The sequence below is a fragment of the Dromiciops gliroides genome, chromosome 1, assembly GCF_019393635.1.
Source record: "Dromiciops gliroides isolate mDroGli1 chromosome 1, mDroGli1.pri, whole genome shotgun sequence".
NCBI classification, from domain to species: domain Eukaryota; kingdom Metazoa; phylum Chordata; class Mammalia; order Microbiotheria; family Microbiotheriidae; genus Dromiciops; species Dromiciops gliroides.
Window position 1 is genome coordinate 63,100,882 of NC_057861.1, and position 19,724 is coordinate 63,120,605.

The following is a 19,724-nucleotide window of genomic DNA, read 5'->3' on the forward strand; positions in this document are numbered from 1 at the left end:
CCTCCAGCCACCTAGAATTTACATGTAAACCTTCCACTAATTTATGTCCGCCTCCAGTGGGTTTCAGGGACACATATGTTTAATATAATCTTCTAGCCCACCCTAGATAATGTCTAAGCCCCCTTCTTCCAGATCTGCCATGATATGATTCTAAGCAACCAACTCCATTGTGTAGATCCATTCTTGGTGATTTGCAGAGGGTGGAATGAGGTAGGTCATTAAGTCAAGGCCTCTGTCCTAAGATATGGATAGATGGCCAGGATAGGAGAAATGGTTCTCTGCTGTCCCCAAACCCCACCATAGGACATTAATTTGGACCATAGAGTCTGTGGTGAGGGCATGAAAAAAGAACTATGTTGATTTCTTGAGTAGAGGTGATAGGTCAGCTGAGATCCCTATCCATTCAGGCAGGAAGGCTGCCTCAGGCTTGAAGATTTTGAGGAAAGGTGAGTTAGGAAGGGTGTAGTTGGCCAAATAGATCGTCTCACCGCCTGCCAGGTAGGCAGCCCAGATGCCAAAAGTGCCAATGGTCATGATGGTGTGGTTGCACTGGGTCAGCAGAGCAAAATCCTTCGCTGGAGAATTCTCAATCCCATCCCCTGCAAATATCACATCTCCCTTTGTGTTGTCAATGTTGTCCCGGCACCATGCCATCCCATTGCTGGTGACCACAAAGAGAGCATCACTGTAACGGGCTCTGAACCAATTCATTGCTTGTTCCAAGTAGCCCTTGTCTGCTACCACACCCTTCCAGCTCTGGGGCATGATATTAACATAGTCACCTCGGCGGACATGGACCCCCACAAAGGTGGCTGGTTTTTTCTGTATCCTCCGTAGATAGGCCTGAGCCTCCTTTCGGATATGGTCATGCAGGGAGAATTCATGACGAATCTCTTCTTGGAGGTGGTGGTAAAAAGTCCAGGAACAGGGGTAGCCAGTGAGACGGACATAGGAACCATCAATATGGTAGTATTCCTCTGACATCCAGTCATGAAGGGGGTAGTTACGCCAAGGTATATTCTTGGCTACATTGGTTGGGAGAACAGGAAGAGTGATGCGGAAGATGGGAGCTAGGTGCTGATGCATCTCAGGTGAGATGTAGGCCTGATGTCCATTGAGTTTTGCCAGGGCATAGAGGGTAGCATACTCACCCATCTGGTTTCCTAGACGGCCTATAGAATTCACAGTCCAGATGCCATCAAGGTGGTGGGAGGTTGCAGGGGCTGATATGTCATAAGTTGGTGGCTGTGATTTGGACATCTTTGAGAGTCGAAGTTGAAGGTGGAAGACTGTTGAGGTCACAAAAATGAAGAGGAGGAAGTAGAGGACTGGGAAGGAGAGTATCAGGGGGCCTGACATGACTGAGGGGAGGAAGGAAAAAGGGAAAAAAAGTTAGTAAAGTTATTTGGAGTTGGAGGGAACTTGATATCTAGGTAGCTGGGAATGATGAAGGTAGAAATTTGGGTCCCCTAGGGCTATAATAAGTTATATTTTGGGGGCCTAAGTGGTGCAGTGGATAGAGCACTATGCCTAGTCAGGAAGACCTGAGTTCAAATACAGACTCAGATACTGATGTGCTGTGTGACCCTGGGCAAGTCACTTAACCTGTCCAAATCATGGAAACAGTCCTCATCTCTAAAATGGGAATAATAATAGGACCTACCTTCCTATGGTGGTTGTGAGGATCAAATGAGATAATAATTGCAAAGCACTTTGCACAGTGCCTGGCATATAGTAAACACTATACAAGTGTTAGCTATTATTATTATTATTAGACTAGGGGTCTGGGATGGGACCAATCTCCAGAATCCCAAAGGGCTAGATACCTAAGGTCTAATAGTTGAGACTAGATATTGTAGACATCCAAAGGACAGCATATCTGAGCTTGTGAGGAATAATTAGTGATAACTATAGCTGACATTTACATGGTACCTTAAGGTTTACCAAAGTGCTTTGCTTTTATTATCTCATTTGATTGTCCAAACACCCTGGTGAAGTAGGCACTATTTCCAATAAACAGGGCAGTAGGGTGGGGTTAGTCCCATGAGTGGCCACTGGACTTCTGCACTGGGAAATAGAGAGACCCAGCATCAAAACAACAAGAACAAGAAACTTGCTTGAAAAAAGATGTGCTTGAAGACATCTGGCTCCTTCTTGTCCTTTCTTCTTGAAGAGGACCAAAATGACATCACTACATTGGAGCCAATGTACAGTGTGGCTGATCAGAAGGCTCTACACAGGTCAGGCACAAATAGACCCCATGAACATTTGGGGTGGAGATGGCCTTAAATTTTCCTTTTGAGCCACTGCAATTCTGCTTTGCTCATAGAGTGTGGCAACTTCTTGGATGGGGGCACGCCATGCTGGTTGGTCCTGTACCAGTGTCTCTCATGCCACCATCAATTCCAAAGTTCTTCAGAGAGACCTTGAGAGTGTCCTAGTATAGCTTCTTCTGGCCTCCATGTAAGCACTTGCTTTGTGCGAGTTCTCCATAAAATAGTCTTGTAGGCAAAGGTATATTTGGCATTCAAGCAACTCGGCCAGCCCATTGAACTTGTGCTTTCTGTGGTAGAGTTTGAATACTTGACACTTTTTTTGTTTGTTTTATCAAATTTAATTTAAAAAATAATAAACATTTTTATTTATAGTTTTAAATGCTTAGCACTTTAGCTCGAGAGAGGTCCTCAGTGTCTGGTACCTTATCTTGCCAGGTGATCTTCAGAATCTTCCTAAGACAATTCCAATGGAAGTGATTCAGTTTCCTGGCATGGCACTGGTATACTAGCCAGGTTTCAAAGGCATACAACAATGAAATCAGCACAACAGTTTTGTAGACCTTCAGTTTGCTAAGCAGCAAATTTCTTCTCTCTAACACTTTCCAAACACTGAGCTAGCTCTGGCAATTGGTGTGTCAGCCTCATCATCTATGTGTACATCCTTTGAAAGTAATACTGCTGGGGTGCAGCTAGGTGATGCAATGGATAAAGCACCAGCCCTGGATTCAGGAGGACCTGAGTTCAAATCTGGATTCAGAAACTTGACAATTACTAGCTGTGTAACCCTGGGCAAGTCACTTAACCCTCATTGCCCCACAAAAAAAAAAAAAGTAAGCCTGCCAAAGAGTAAGTGAATTTAACCACAGCATTAAAAATTTCTCCATTTGCTCTAACTGATGGTTCCATAAATGGATGGTATGGTGATGGCTGGCAGAGAACCTCTGTTTTCTTGATGTTAGTTTTTAAGCCAAAATTAGCACAAGCATCAGGGAATTAATCCATACTTTGTTGCATTTAAGTCTTAGGGGCTGCATTGATTGCATAATCATCTGCAAACAAAAAGTCATGCACCAATTCTCCCTCCACTTTAGTTTTGGCTTCTAGCCTTTTCAAGTTAAGTAGTTTACCATCACTGGGGTACCTGACTGATGCCATTTTCATCCTCACTGAAGGCCTCTGACAACATTGCTGAAAACATCATAATAAAATGCATGGGAGCAAGCACACAGCCTTGCTTCATTCCATTGGTAACTGCGAAAGTGCAGGAATATTGTCCGTCATCCAAAACCCATGCAAGCATGCTATCATGAAATTGATGTACAATACTGATGAACTTCTCTGGGCAACCAAATTTTGCCAGAATATTTTTCAGGCCCTCACAACTGATAGTCCTTGGCCATATTGACAAACAAGGTCTGTGTATAGACCTCTGTTCTGCTCCTAGCATTTCCCCCGGAGTCATCAGACAGCCAACACTATGTCGACCATTCCTTGGCCCCTTCTGAAGATGATCATCTTCTAGGTAAAGGATCAGTCTGTTAAGGAGGACTCGGTCAAGAATCATGCCAGCAATAACTAAGAGAGAGATGACAACCCCACCCGCCCAACAGGACAATCTATTTCCTTTATAGAGATGGACAATGGAGGCATCCTTGAACTCTTGGGGAATGACCTCCTCTTGCCATATAACTCAGAAAATCTCAGTCAGCTTTTGTATGATGAGTGGATCCCCTGCCTTGTAAATCTCAGCTGGAATAGAATCAGCACCAGGAGCTTTGCCACAGAAGAGGAGCCTAATGGAATTCAAAACTCCTTCAATTGGAAGTTTGGCTAGAAAGGGATTGACTTCTACCCAAGATATATAGTCAATGGCTTCAGTTTGATTGATTGATGACAGTCTGTTGAGAACTGTATGGAAGTGTTCAACCCATTTCTCCAAGATCTTGTGTTTGAAGACAACTAAAATCAGATGTGCTAGGCATAAGAAGTACAAAGACAGTGAATTAAACAATCCCAACTTGAAAGGATTTTATCAATATGCTGGAATTGAACACAGTACTCTGGATATTATCTGACCTTATCTCTCATCCCCTTCTCCTTTACTCCACTCTCTGAAGAAGAGTGGTTTCTTATCAAAGCCAATCCCTCTTTTTATATCCTTGATACCCCCTCTTCCAAGGACCATCACCCTTCCTCCTGACCCAACCCTTTTAGCAATTATCTTTTCTCTCTCTTTAATTGCTGATCTTTGATCTCTCCCTATCTATTGGTTCCTTCTCTATTGCCTGAAAATGTGCCCAGGAAACCCCTATCCTTAATAGCAAAACCTCCTCCCTTGAACCACCGTCTTTTACAGTTTTATATCTCCTTCATTTCATCGCTATATTCCTAGAAAAAGTTGTCTATACTCATCCTTCCTTCTCATTCTCTTCTGAACCCCTTGTAATCTAGCTTCTGACTTCATTCCTAAGCTGAAATTGCTTTCTTCAAAGTCCCCCAGTGATCTAATTGCTAAATATAATTGTATTTTTTCAGACCTTATTGTTCTTTGTCCTTCAGCAGCTCTCTGACACTGTAAACCACTGTCTCATTTCTTCTTTGTATTTTTGTAGCACTTTTCTTTCTGACATGTGTAACAATTTTTTCTTTCTTTTTTCTTTGTTTCTTCTTCTTCCTCTTCTTCTCCTCCTCTTCTTTTTACTCTTCTCCATCCTCCTCTTCCTTCTCCTTCTTCCTCTCCTCTTTTTGACTTACGTGACTTGAGTCTACTTTTCTTAATTTAATTTTAATTTAATTTTTTTCTCAATTACATTCAAACAAGAATTTTACATTTTTTAAAATTTTGAATTAAAAATTATCTTCCTGCCTCTCACCCCTCTTTCTTGAGAAGGCAAGCAATTTAATATAGATTATACATGTGCAGTCATGCAAAACATGTTGCAAAAGAAAACATACACCTAAAAAAACCCCAAGATAAATAGTTTTTAAAAGTATGCTTTAATCTGCATTCAGACTCCATCAGTTCTCTGGAGGTGAATAGCATTTTTCATTATAGGTCCTTTGGAATTGTTTTGGATTATCGTATTGCTGAGAATAGCTAAGTCAATGTGTTGATCATTACATAATATTGCTGTTAATGTGTACAATATTCTCCTGGTTCTGCTCATTTCACTTTGCATCGGCTCATGTAAGTCTTTCCAGATTTTTCTGAGAGCATACCGCTCATCATTTCTTATAGCACAATAGTATTCCATAATAATCACATACCACAATTTGTTCAACTGTTCCCCAATTGATGGGCATACCCTCAATTTCCAATTCTTTGCCACCACAAAAAAAAAATTGCTATAAATATTTTTGGACATGTAGGTCCTTTTCCCTTTTGTATGATCTCTTTGGGATACAGACCTACTAGTGGTATTGCTGGATCAGAGGGTATGCAATTTGATTTCCCTTTGGGCATAGTTCTAAATTGCTCTCCAGGATGATTGGATCAGTTCACAACTCTACCAACAATGCATTAGTGTCCCAATTTTCCTACATCCTCTCCAAGATTTATCATTTTCCTTTTCTGTCACATGAGCCAATTTGATAGGTGTGAGGTGGTACCTCAGAGTTGTTTTAATTTGCATTTCTCTAATCAATAGTGTTTTAGAGTGCTTTTTCCATATCACTATCTTTCATTTCTTTGTCTGAAAACTGCCTCTGAACATTTATCAATTGGGGAATGATTTGTATTCTTATAATTTGATTCAGTTCTCTCTATATTTCAGAAATGAGGCTTTTGTCATAGAAATTTGCTATAAACATAGTTGCCAATCTTTCTATTTTCCTTCTAATCTTGGCTGCATTGGTTTTATTTGTGCAAAACCTTTTAAATTTAATGTAAATCAAAATTATCCATTTTATATCTCATAATTGTCAAGGGCAAAAATTCTAGCTAGTCTGTCTAAAATATCTAATGAGTGGTCACCAATAAATTATAAGCTTTAACAAGAGTTAGGCTTTTAAGCATTTATTAAGAAGAATAAGAATTTGGTAAAGAGAGAGAGAAAGGCCTACATTCATCTATCTATTAAAGGGAGAGTGCATTTCAGCTCCCTTCTCTGCCGGAGTCCTCAGGAAAGAGCGCAAGTCAGAGCACCCAGCTCTTTCTTCTTCCTTCCACTAGCAAACATCACTTCCTGACGCCAAAGAAAACACTCCTGGTCTTGCCCTCAAAGACCTTCGCTTCATGGGTGGAACTCTTGTACAGTAAGTCTCCAGCAGGTGGTGTCATTCCAATCATTACATAATGTTCTCTCTTGCTTGGTCATAAATTCTTCCTTTATCCATAAATCTGACAGGAAAGAATATTCTATGCTCCCTAATCTAACTATGATATCATCATTTATATGTAAATCATGCACTTATTTTGACCTTATCTTAGTATAAGATGTTGTTCTATACCTAGTTTCTATCAAATTGCTTTCAAATTTCCCCAGCAATTTTTGTCAAATAATGGTTTCTTGTCCCCAAATCTTAGATCTCTGGATTTGCCAAACACTAGCTTATTACAGTCATTTACTACTGTGTATTATGTACCTAATCTATTCCACTGATCTACCACTTTATTTCTCAGCTGTATGAGATTGTTTTGATGATTACCACTTTGCAATACACTTACAAAATCATTTTCCTTTACACTTTTTATTGATTCCCTTGATACTGTAAATATTTTGTTTTTCCAGATGAATTTTGTTATTAGTTTTTCTAGCTCTATAAAATTGGGGGGGGGATTTGATTGGTATGGCATTGAATAAATAATTTAGGTAGAATTTTCATTTTTATTATATTGGCTCAACCTACCAATGAGCAATGAATATTTTTCAAATAGTTTATATATGATTTTATTTGTATAAAAAGTATTTTATAATTTTGTTCATATAGTTCTTGGGTTTGTTTTGTCAGGTAGACTCCCAAGTTTGTTACACTGTCTGCAGTTATTTTAAATGGTATTTCCTTTTCTATCTCCTCCTGCTTGGTTTTGTTGGTTATTTAAATATACACATATATGTGTGCATATGTATGTATGTATGTGTGTGTGTGTGTGTATATATACACATATATATATAGTGAGGGCCAAAATTGGATATACAGAGCATTAATCTCCCCTTTGAACTTTCCCTTTTATATATACCTCCCAGGCCAATAAGAAAAGGAGCCTCTGAGCTTTAGTTTATAAAGGATCAGGTTTTATTACTTTGGAATTAATTAGACCATAAAGGTGAAACCAATTAAGGAAAAAAGGAAGTAGAAATACAAATAGATAGCCTTAACTCTAAGCTTAGCCTATTTCCATCATTAACTCACCAACCCCAAATTGCCAGCCAGACTGAGAACTAGCACGCCCAAGACAGAGCACGAAATATGCCACCACGAGCTGAGCGCCGCCAGAGACTGCTCTCCAGGCTGAAAGAGAGTGACCTTTTAAACACCCCACCCACTGGAAGTTACCTCCCTTCCAGTGGAGTTTTCCTCCCCCAAAAAGGGGAAGTCTGGAGTTTTTCCTCCCCAAAAGGGGAGGTCCTTCAAAAGCTGCTCAGTAGCATGCGCAGTCTCAGGGCGGGTTAGGTTTGGCCTTTCACAAATGATTCAGCTAAAATGTTCTTCCCTATTTATTTTATTTATTTTTGCAGGGCAATGAGGGTTAAGTGACTTGCCCAGGGTCACACAGCTAATATCAAGTGTTTGAAGGTGGATTTGAACTCAGGTCCTCCTGAATCCAGGGTCATTGCTTTATCTACTGCGCCATCTAGCTGCCCCTCAGCTAGCTAAAACTTTTGATATTAATCTTTACCACAAATAATTTTTACCACAAATGCTGATTATTTATGTGTTTATTTTATATCCTGTTTTAGTTGATTCTCTAGGATTCTCTAAGTTTACCATCATATCATCTGCATAGATTGATCATTTTCTTTTCTCATTTTCTATTCTAATTCTTTTAATTTCTTTTTCTTCCTATATTGCTATAGCTAGTATTTCTTGAACAACAGAGGTGATAATGAGCATCCTTGCTTCACCCCTGATCTTATTGGGAAGGCTTCTAGCTTATCCCCATTACAGAAAATGTTTGCTGATATTTTTAGATACTACTTATCATTTTAAGGAAAACTCCATTTATTCCTATGCTTTCTAATATTTTTAACATAGCCATTCCTTCTTAAGTTTCTTAATGAATCATTTTTTATATGCTAGAACCAACCTGTATGTTTCCTGGAATATTCTGTTTTGGGCCTTCTTTTCTGTCTCTATTCCTTCTCCCTTGTTGATCTCAATAGTTCCCAAGGAAGGAATAATCATATCACCTCTATGCAGATATATCCCAGTTGTATAAAGCAGCAAGGAATCCTGAGGGAGAGAAAGGAGGCAGCATGTGTCAGGCAAGTGAAATCACCACCACTTTGACCAGTATCTCCCTTCATACTCCAATGGAGAGAGGGGAAAGGAATAAACATTTATATGCCAGGAACTATGCTAAGCATTTGTTACAGCTATCTCATTTGATCATCACAACAGCCTTGTGAGGTAGGTGTTATTGTTATCCCCATTTTACAGTTGAGGAAACTGAGGCAAACAGAGGTTAAGAGACTTGCTCAGGATCACATAGCTATTAAATGTCTGAGTGTAGATTTGAACTCATGTCTTCCTGACTCCAGCTTCAGTGCTCCATCCACTGGGCTACCAGCTGCCTCCAAATAGGCCAGGCCCTGGAACCCAAGTGCCTTATGAATAGCGGTGCCTCCCAGACTACCAGACCTATTTCTAGCCCAGCCCTTGAAGCTATCATTGAGGAGGGAAATCATTGTGGAGAAGGGGTTCACTTCCTAATCATCAGGAGTAAGAACTGCTGACCAAACTGCTGCCAACAGGCAGGTAAGGACAAGAGCCTTGGCCATGGCATCATCTCACTGGTCCTGTGACCAACCCAGTCCTCACAGATATCATCTCCGATGGAGAAAGGAACATCTATCTCCCTAAACTATAAAGCCAGCTTAGATGAAGTGTCTGGGCACCCTTGGCATGTGCCAAGCAAGGAAAATCACTAGCACAGCCATGACCACTATCTCCCCTCACATCCCAATGGAGACATCCTAGGCCCTTGAACCCATAAGGAGCTGATGATGAAGAACTAGAGCTCAGGGAAGAGACTGGTACTAAATAGATGTAGAGATTCAGTTCTCCTGGGCCGATACAACCTATGCCCAGATAATTAGATCCAAGGTTGTTTGAGGAGGGTGAGGGGACTTGAGTGAGGCCTGACAGACACCATGATAGGGGGAAGAAGAAGAAAAGGCTCCATAAAAGAGGCGGCATTTAGGCTCAACCTTGCTGGAAGCTAAGGATTCTGGGAATGCTTTTTAGCCCTGGGGGCTGGCTCCAGACACTTAATATCTCTAAAATCAGTTCCCTCATGTGTGAAATGGAGATAATATCTATAACTTTACAGGTCCTTGTAGATGAAATAGAATAATGTCAACCTTAAAGCAATTAAAGCAAACCTTAGAGTCAGTAATTGTTTTTGGCTTTTGAGTTCTTTGTTTGTTTTTTGACCTGGTCTGATTTCACTGGGGTAGGGAAGTTACCAAGGAAGAAAATCACTGCACCAAAGCAGATCAATGACTGCTCTGCAACTTCAGAAAGCTATTGTGGTCATCGTTCTTATAGTTATTGGTCTGCTTCTCTCGGTGTTTATCATTGGAGTAACATTTCCTGTTATGTTGCCTTATTCATTCACCATAGAATGGTCACTGCTCTATTTCAGGCCTCTACACCAGAGGGGGTGGGAGTGAGGAGGAGAGGGAAGAAAGGATGAGGCACAAGATCAGTGATAGGCAGAAGGTGAACAAACCTGTCTGTTTGGGAATTTTTCTTGCAGCTCTCAGCACCCCCAGAGTCATGGGAAGGGTTATAAAGATTTAATTAGGGACTTCCAGGGCAGAGCCAAGATGGCAGAGGAAAGGCAGTGAGCTCTCGAACTCATGACACATTCACTCCAAAAAACATCCAAATAATGCCATAGGAAAATGCCCGGAGCAGCAAAACTCACAGAAGAATGTGCTGAAATCATCTTCTAACCAAAAACGGCTTGGAAGGTCAGAAGGAGGGAGCTGCTGTGCTGATACAGGAGTCAGGCCCAACCCACAGTCACCCTGACACAGATCCAGTCTCAGGAAGTCCTCACCAGAGAAGGAGACCCCCAGAGCCTCTGAATCAGCTGAAGCACCAGTGTCATCTGGAACTAAGCTCACAATCTGGTGAGAGGGCTGAGCCCTGAGCAGGGGAGAGACTACAGGGGTCTATGGTGGTGCTAAGGCAGAACTTGGATTTTACACCCCTGCTGAGAACCAGGAGGTAGGCTCAAGTAGCAGTGGCCCAGGTGGGGGAGGGGAACAGGCTTGTCAGAGCTAACAACCACAACACACAAAGCTGGTTGATTAGCAAGTTGGTCTGGGATCATCTAGGACCAGGAAACAGGCTGGGTGAGGGAAGAACCTGATTCTCCTTAAATCATACCACCTGGGACTTCTTAAGCTTGGGATAATGAAACCCGGAAACAGTGCCCCACTTTAAGGAGCTAAAAGTCTAGTAAAAGAAAGGCAAGATGAGCAGACAGAGAAAGGTGAGGACCATAGAAAGTTTCTTCAGTAACAAGGAAGACCAAGGGGCACCCTCAGAGGAAGATGTCAACATCAGGGCCCCTATATCTAAAGCTTCCAAAAAAATATTAATTGGTCTCAGGCCATAGAGATGCTCATAAAGGACTTTGAAGATAAAGATAGAGAGGTAGAGGAAAAAATGGAAAGAGAAATGAGGGTGATGCAGGAAAGACATGAGAAAAAAGTCAACAGGTTGAAAAGTCAAATGGAAAAGGAGGTACAAAATCTCTCTGATGAAAATAATTGCCTAAGAATGAGGATTGAACAAATGGAAGCCAGTGACTTTATGAGAAACCAAGACACAATAAAGCAAATCCAAATGAATAAAAAAAAATAGAGGGCAATGTGAAATATCTCCTGGGAAAAACTGCCGACCTGGAAAATAGGTCCAGGAGAGATAATTTGAAAATTATTGGTCTACCTGAAAACCATGATCAAGGAAAGAGATTAGACACCATCTTCCAAGATATTCTCAGGGAAAATTGCCCTGAAATTCTAGAACAAGAAGAAGCTAAAATAGAAATTGAAAGAATCTACCGATCACCTCCAGAAAGAGATCCCAAAAAGAAAACTCCTAGGAATATTATAGCCAAATTCCAGAGCCCTCAGGTCAAGGAGAAAATATTGCAAGCTGCCAAAAAGAAAGAATTCAAGTACTGTGGAGCCCCGGTCAGGATAGCACAAGATCTAGCAGCTTCTACATTAAAGGACTGGAGGGCATGGAATATGATATTCCAAAGGGCAAAGGAAATGGGATTACAACCAAGAATCACCTACCCAGCAAAACTCAGCATTATCTTTCAGCGGAAAAAATGGGACTTTAATGAAAAAGAAGACTTTTAGATATTTGTGATAAAAAGACCTGAACTGAATGGCAAATTTGACTTTCAAATACAAGACCCTAGAGAACCATTAAAAAAAAAAATTGGAGCTGGGGGAGATACCTGGGGTCATACAGTGGGCGACTGTCTTGTGTCTGAGGCCGGGTTGTGGCTGGGATCCCCCTGGGTCCAGGGGTAATGATTTGTCCACTGTGTCACTTAGCTAGATGATAACATCTTTAGGGTTAAATTGAGGGGTGAAGGGAATTCACTGGGGGAGGGGGAAGGGCAGAAGTGAAATCCTACATGAAAGTAACAGGAAAAGGCTTATGGAGTGGGGGAAGAGATGGGAGAGGAGCAGGGCAGCAAATGAATTTTACACTCATCAGAAAAGGCTCAAAGATCTTAAACTCATCAGAGCTGCCTCAAGGAGGGACTAACAGACACACCCAACTGGAGTGGAGTAATCTATTTAATCTGGGCAGTAAATGAGCCTAACACTCATCAGAATTGGCTCAAAGACCTCAGTCTCATTAGAATTGGCTCAAGGAGGGAATAATGTACACACTCAATTGGGTGGAGTAATCTCTCTAAACCTGCAGGAAAATAGGAGGGGAAGGGGATAAAGAGAGAGGGGCAAAAGAAGGAAGGGCAGAGTGGGGGAGGGGACAGACAGAAGCAAATCTCTTTGGAAGAGTGATAGGATGAAAGAAGATGGATAATAGAATAAATATCATGGGGAAGGGAATAGGATGGAAGGGAAACAGTTAACAATAGTAATCATGAAAAAGAGAAAAGGGGGAAAATTGTACAAAAATATTTATAGCAACTCTTGGTGGAGGCTAAGAATTGAGAATCAAGGGAATATCCATCAATTGAGGAATGATGGAAAAAGCTGTGTTATATGATTGTAGTGGAATGGTATTGTGCTACAGGAAATGACAAACAGGATGATCCCCAAAAAGCCTTGGAAGACTAATGAACATTGATGTGTGGTGAAGTGAGCAGAGCTGAGAGGACATTGTGCATAGTGACAGCAGTATTGTTCAATGAGCAATTGTGAATGACTTAACTACTCTCAGCAGTGCAATGATCCAATACAATCCCAAGGAACTAATGAGGAAGCTTACTATGCACCCCTATAGAAAGAACTGATAAAAAGAACACTTGTGGATTGTATATATATAACCTGATTGCAATCTTGTGGAGTGGGGAGGAAAGGGAGGGAGGGAGAAAAATTTGGAACTCTAAATCTTATGAAAATGAATGTTGAAAACTACCCTTACATGTAAATGGAAAATAAAATAAATGTTTGTTGTTAAAAAAATTTAATTAGCTACAAGATTAGGAGAATAAGATGAGAGTATTAACATTCATTAATGTGCTACCACCAAGCCAGCTGATTTAGGCTAACTCTGACATTTTCCTCCCCACCCTCGATGTCCCATGCCTATGTGCGGGTCAGTTGTCTACAATTGTAATGTTTACCTCTTCCCTCTCTTATTACAGAATCATCCACTTTAGAGCTGATAAGGATTGTGAACGTTCAACTCCCTCATTTTAAGAATGCCTAGAAAGGCAAGAGTGGCAAAGCTGGCATTTTTGGGCGGGGCAATGAGGGTTAAGTGACTTGCTCAGGGTCACGCAGTTAGTGTCAAGTGTCTGAATCCAGATTTGAACTCAGGTCCTCATGAATCCAGGGCTGGTGCTTTATCCACTCTTCCACCTAGCTACCAGGACCTCTGATTCTTTTTTTTTGTTTGTCTGTTTGTCTGTTTGTTTGTTTTTGTTTTTTTTAGTGAGGCAATTGGGATTAGGTGACTTGCCCAGAGTCACACAGCCAGTAAGTGTTAAGTGTCTGAGGCCGGATTTGAACTCAGGTACTCCTGACTCCAGGGCCAGTGCTCTATCCACTGTGCCATCTAGCTGGGTTAAGGATTCTTAACCCAGGGCCAAAGGACACCAGATAGATTTCAGACAAATCCATGAACTTGGATAGGGGGAAAAAAAATTTACATCTTTATTTTCTACTCGAATTGAAATGGATAATTTTCTTCAATTATTTTAAAACATTATTTTGAGATGAAAGGGGTTCATGGCATACTGAAAAGATTAAGAACTTGGGCTCTAAATGGAGTCTTTTTTTCCAGTATACACACTAAGCTCCACACCCTTTTTGATAAAATATTGATTGGTGCAGAGAGGGGTGAAAGGAACTTGGGAGTAAAGACCTTACTAGTGGTTTAGTTCTTTTTAGACTTCTCACAATTCCAAATGCCCCTTCTGACCATGCCTCATAAAAATGTCAAGTTATTGAAAGGAATGGAGTTTACAATATAATAAAAGATGAAAGGGGATCACTGGCTCTGGTATTAAAGAACCTGGGTTCAAATCCTACAACATTTGAGTCTTACTACTTACATGATATTAGGGAAGACGTAACCTCTTTAGGTCTCAGTTTTCTCAACTGTAAAATGAGGTCTACGTGGCTGTTGAGGTTCCTTCCGCTTGTGATTTCTCTCTCTCTCTCTCTGTCTCTGTGTCTCTGTCTTCTCCCCTCCCTCTCTCTCTCTCCAACCATCTCTTCCCTCCTTCCTCTCCCTTCTTCCCACTTAATGCATTTATATGTGTGTGTGTATGTATATATAGCATTGTGGTAGATAGGATACAGATCTGACCTCCAAACCAACTCTCAGAAGCATATTGCCTACATAAAGCCCTTTATCATTTGATTCCCATCTACCTTTCCACTATTGTTTCATATTACTCCCCTTCTTATACTCTCTATTTCACTCAAACTGGTCTCCAAAGCTGTTTCCTGTACATAATCAGTCAATCAATCAATCATCTAATCAATCAACATGTATTAAGTGCTGATGACTGCCAGGCACTGTGCTAAATACTGGGAAAACAAAAAGAGGCAAAAGACAGTCCCTGGCCTGAGGAGCTCACAATCTAGTGATGAAGACAACATGCAAACAAATATATACGAACAAGCTATATACGGGATACATAAGGGGAAAAATTTAACCGAGGAAAGATACTAGAATGAACAGAAGTTGGGAAAAGCTTCCTGTAGAAGATGGGATCTTAGGTGGGACTTGTAGGGAGCCAGGGAAGGGAGTAAGGCAGTAATCTGTTTCCATGCAGTGGCAGTCCCCTTATGCCTGGAACTTCTCTTCAGAGAATCCCCAACCTCCTTTCTTCTAGAGACCTTTTCTGACTTCCTCCTCCACCCCCTTCTCCCCCTGAGCTATCAAAACATTTTTTCCCTCTTGAAATTACTTTGAATATATTACAGCCCTAGTCAGTAAGTTCCCAAAAGCAGTAAGTATTTGGTTTGGTTTTTTTAGCCTATGTTTCCTTATGCCTTGAGCATAATAAATGTTTGTTGAATTGAATTGAAGTTAACTTGATAAAAACAAAAAAGAAACTCAGCAAAAGTGCTCTGAGAACATTGAGGAAGGAAAAATTCTTTTCCCATGGGAGAAGGGTTAGGGAAGGTTTCACAGTGTAGCATGTGACTTGAGTTGGGACCCTGAAGAAAGAGACTCCCAAATGGTGGAAAATAGGGAGGGCTGTGGGAAGGGAAAGGATACGTAAATTGGAGCCAGATTGTGAAGGAGCCTGGATGCCAGGGGTCACAATTTTAAATGTTATTCAATAGGCAATAGGGAACCATGGAAGGTCTTTGAGTACAGGAATTGTTATGACAGTTAGGAAGATGAATTGGTTTTTGGTTTTTTTGCATGCATTTTGCATGATTGAAGAGGGAGTAGACTGAAGGCCTGGAAACCAGCTAAGAGATCTATTTATAATCAGAGAAGACAGGAAGCCAAATTTGGGAATTGCAAAGAAAGTGGCATGAGATGTGAGATTTCAAGAGAAACAAAAGGACTTAGCAATTGATTGGATGTAAGTGTGTATGTGGGGTGAAGTGGGGACAGGAGATGGAATATGGAGTCAAAGATGATTCATTAGATTTCTAAACTGGTGACATAGTGATCTGCTGTATGGCATACCATCTGCAGATAAAATAAGAGGCTGGGTGGAGTGGAGGAAAGGTTATAAGACAATTTTGGAAATATCCATTAGAGCAGTTGGGAAATATATGGAAATGTGCAAGAGTCAATTTTATCCATCTCAATTAGGCAACATGGAACTAAAGCACTACATCGTGAGTTCAATTCAAGGATTCCCCATTAGGATTCCAGAATCAGAAGGGACTTTAGGGATTTCCTGGTCTGAGACTTGTTCAATTTTTTAATGCCATAGATCCCTTTGGCAGACCAGTGAAGCCTATGCACCTTTTCTTAGAATAAGGGTTTTCAATGCATAAAATAAAATATACATGATAATGTCATGGGGCGCAGAGCACCCCAGAATTTCTCTGGGGCACACCGAGGAAACTTCTCCTTGAGAAACTAAACCAGAGAACAGATAACGCCTAGAGAGATAAGCTGAACCAAACCGGACTGAGCTAGCTTCGGATTCCTACCCTTCATTCTGGTCTCCCTTACTCTGGAGAGATAAGTTTGGGTGTGGCTTCGGCCTTTGTGTTCTGAGGAGGGATCCATAGCCACCCCTCACCCAATTCCTTTAGTCACTACCAGTGGGGGATGGTCCTCCACTGCTCACCCAATTCCCCCAGCTACCACCAGTGGGGGATGGTCCTCTCTCACTAAAGGAACTTTTCAGGGGCAGATGGTCCACCCCCATCAGTCCTCTATAAAAGTACCTTCCGGTCTCCTGTTCGAGGAGATTTGGTACCTCTGAGCCATGTGCTTTATGCCAAATCTCCCCATGAAAAGTCTAAGGATTTCTTTCATGGTTTCCCTCCCCCGACCCTTCCCTTCCCTTACTCCTAAATAAACTATCACCTTGTTCTAACTAAGTTTTGTGTGCAAGAGGGTGTAATTCTTTAAAGAGGAATTCCCAAGAACCCCAACCCCAACCCCACCCCGTACCCCGATTTCCCACTATATCAATAACTTCTATACAGTTGTCAACATATTAACACAATTTTTTTTTTAAATCACAGACCCCAAGTTAAAAACCCCAGATCTAATTCAACTTCCTAATTTACAAAAAAGGAATTTAGACCCAAGAGAGTGTTTGGCTTACCTAGGATCAAACAGGCAGGGAGTAGAAGATTAGGAATTCAGGCCAACACTGGCTCCAGTGATTGTGTTCAGCATCTCGGAGAGGACAAAAGTAGGTGCACGATAAATATTTGTTGAATTAAATTGAATGTGAAAATTGGTAAGGTCCCTTCGAGTCATCTCATTTGGGCTCCTCCCAGGTCCTACTGAAGGGTGGAGTAAAAAGTGGGAGTCCCAGAACAGGAAATACCAGTCCCAACTCTTGGTTCCACCTTAAATCACTTGATTCTAGAAACCTCAGTCTAGGAATAGTCCTGGGGCTTCACCAAGGAGACCCAGACACCTGTGTTCCTGTAGGAGGCATGGGCTAATGCCTAGAATTCTGGGTTCCTGAAAGTACTTAACAGGCTTGGACGTTGGGATCTAGGGGGCCTTCACACCTGGGGATCTCTGAAGGCATAAGATACCTGTCTCCCTTGGGGATGGGGGCAGTGAAACTAGATGCCTGAGTTCCTGAGAGGGTGGTAGATGAGAGATCAAAAGCCTGTGACCCCAAAATGGAGTACAAACCCTGGTTCTCTATGGGAACTTACATCAAGGTACATATCCTTGGTGTGAAAGATGCAAGATCTCTGAGGAAATCCAAGGCTTACCTGGCTGCTTGCTGTCAGAGTAATTGGAGTCTTGAGACGCAGGAGTCTAGCCTCTAAGTTTCCTGATCAGGTAGGCAAAGCCCAGATGCCTAACACCAGCTGCTCAGAGACCCCACCCATTCATTTACCCAACCCCTCCTCTCTCCATACATATACACACATATATCCTAGGAAAGGTGGGCTAGATGCCTATATCTTTGGGAGGGAATAGGGGAACCCATCTCCTATCCCCCCTTTTAGGAAATTCCACCTCTATACTTAACCTGAGACACTAGTCTCAAGGGATTTTAGGACCCCAGCCCCAGCCCACACACCCTCAGGGAAGATAGGCATAGGTCCCTGAGGGGACTCAGGGATGATTGTCAAGGGGTGAATTGCAGTGCACCATCCATCTTGGCCCCACTGAATCAGACCTATGGGGATGGAGAGGAAAGCACCCCATCCTGTACCTCAAAGCATCTATGAGATAGTTACATGAAGACCTAAAAGGAAAGGAATGGGAGGGGATATGAAAAGGAAAAAGCCTAGGGATCTAATTCTACTTTTTTTCATTATATGACTGAGGGGAATCATTTTCTTTCTGCTGGCCTCAGTTTCTTCTACACAAAATTGGATAGAGATAGGGTGCTAGACTCTTGATCTCTAAGCTCCACCTGACCTGATGATTCCCTGACTTGGACATCATGCAACACAGAGCAGGTCAGCTGTTTCTAGTTTATCAGGCAGAAGCCTCAGGTACGGCTCTGGAAAAATGTTGAGGGCTTGAATCAAGCATTCCAGTTATTGAGAGCAGGAAAAAGCCCCCAAAGACCCATGCTGTCTCCCAGAGAGACAGAATATTGTCTCAAGGAGACCCAAAGGAGCTCAGAAGACCCAGAAGACCTAAAAGACCACCTGAAGACCCACACTATCCTAAAAAAAAAAAGTTATTGGGGAGTCTTCCAAGGGTTTTTATCCTCTTTATCAAAAGAGGCAACTAATTGGTTAAGATCATTCAATTCCATTGGTTGACATGATTTGAAGGTGGTGTACATTAAAATGAACTCTACAGGGGTGGCTAGGTGGTGCAGTGGATAAAGCACTGGCCCTGGATTCAGGAGTACCTGAGTTCAGACACTTGACACTTACTGGCTGTGTGACCCTGAGCAAGTCACTTAACCCCCATTGCCCTGCAAAACAAAAACAAAAACAAACAAAAAAAGAACTCTACAAATGACATCAGGGAAAAGAAAGCAAAAGACCTTCACTGAAGTTTCTCAAGGCAAAGTTCATTCATTACCTGGGGATGGTTAAATTCCATCAGTCCACAGATCTAGACAAAAGAATTTAGGGGGCAGTTAGGTGGCACAGTGGATAAAGCACTGGCCCTGGATTCAGGGAGGATCTGAGTTCAAATCCGGCCTCAGACACTTGACATTTACTAGCTGTGTGACCCTGGGCAAGTCACTTAACCCTCACTGCTCCACCAAAAAAAGAAAAGAAAAAAAAAGTGAATGGACCTCCCTTCCCAGAACGATTTCTTATTACTTCATTGCACTCTATGTTCTAGCCAAATTGTCCTTGATATTCCTACAAGAAGACATCCCATTTCCTCATTCCATACTTTTGTACAGACTGTTCTTCTCTGTCTGGAACATTCTCCTTTTCACTTTCACCTTTTAGAATCTCCACCTTCCTTCAAGGCTCAGATCAAAGTGCGACTTTCTTTATGAATCCTATCTTGTTTCCTTGTTTCATATGTAGATGTATGTGTATATGTGTATACATACATGCACATATACACATATCTACATATATACACACATATAATGTATATTTATGTGTATATATGTATGTGTGTATATCCATTGTAAAAATGGATACCTTGATTTGCTTGAGGCGCCCACCCCCATTATCCAGGTAACCAGAATTGTTTGAGGACTTGGCTTGACATACCAACAATCTTTTGCTGTGACCAAGAGTAAGCCTAGCTGGACATGCAGAAAATCAACAACTCTGAAGCAAATTAAGCTTATGCCAGCTTTGAAGTAGACCCTGAGCCATTTGATGGTTTATGGACCTTAAGAGAGACATCTTTATCTCCAGAGACTCCCCTAATTGTTGGTTATGGGGCTCTAGGACACATCGTGTTTTATGTCCCCTTATCTTATTGTTTGTCCTCAAGCCTTGA

General features: G+C 41.5%; 1 protein-coding gene across 1 annotated transcript; it reads right to left on the reverse strand.

Annotated features, from left to right (window-relative positions):
* Positions 1-351: 351 nt before the first annotated feature.
* Positions 352-10,219, reverse strand: LOC122735970 (galactoside alpha-(1,2)-fucosyltransferase 2-like). The gene is made up of 2 exons (XM_043977902.1): positions 10,171-10,219; positions 352-1,361 (listed from the first exon to the last, which is right to left on the reverse strand). The coding sequence occupies exons 1-2, from the start codon at positions 10,217-10,219 to the stop codon at positions 352-354; spliced, it is 1,059 nt and encodes a 352-aa protein (XP_043833837.1).
* Between the last annotated feature and the right edge of the window lie 9,505 nt (positions 10,220-19,724).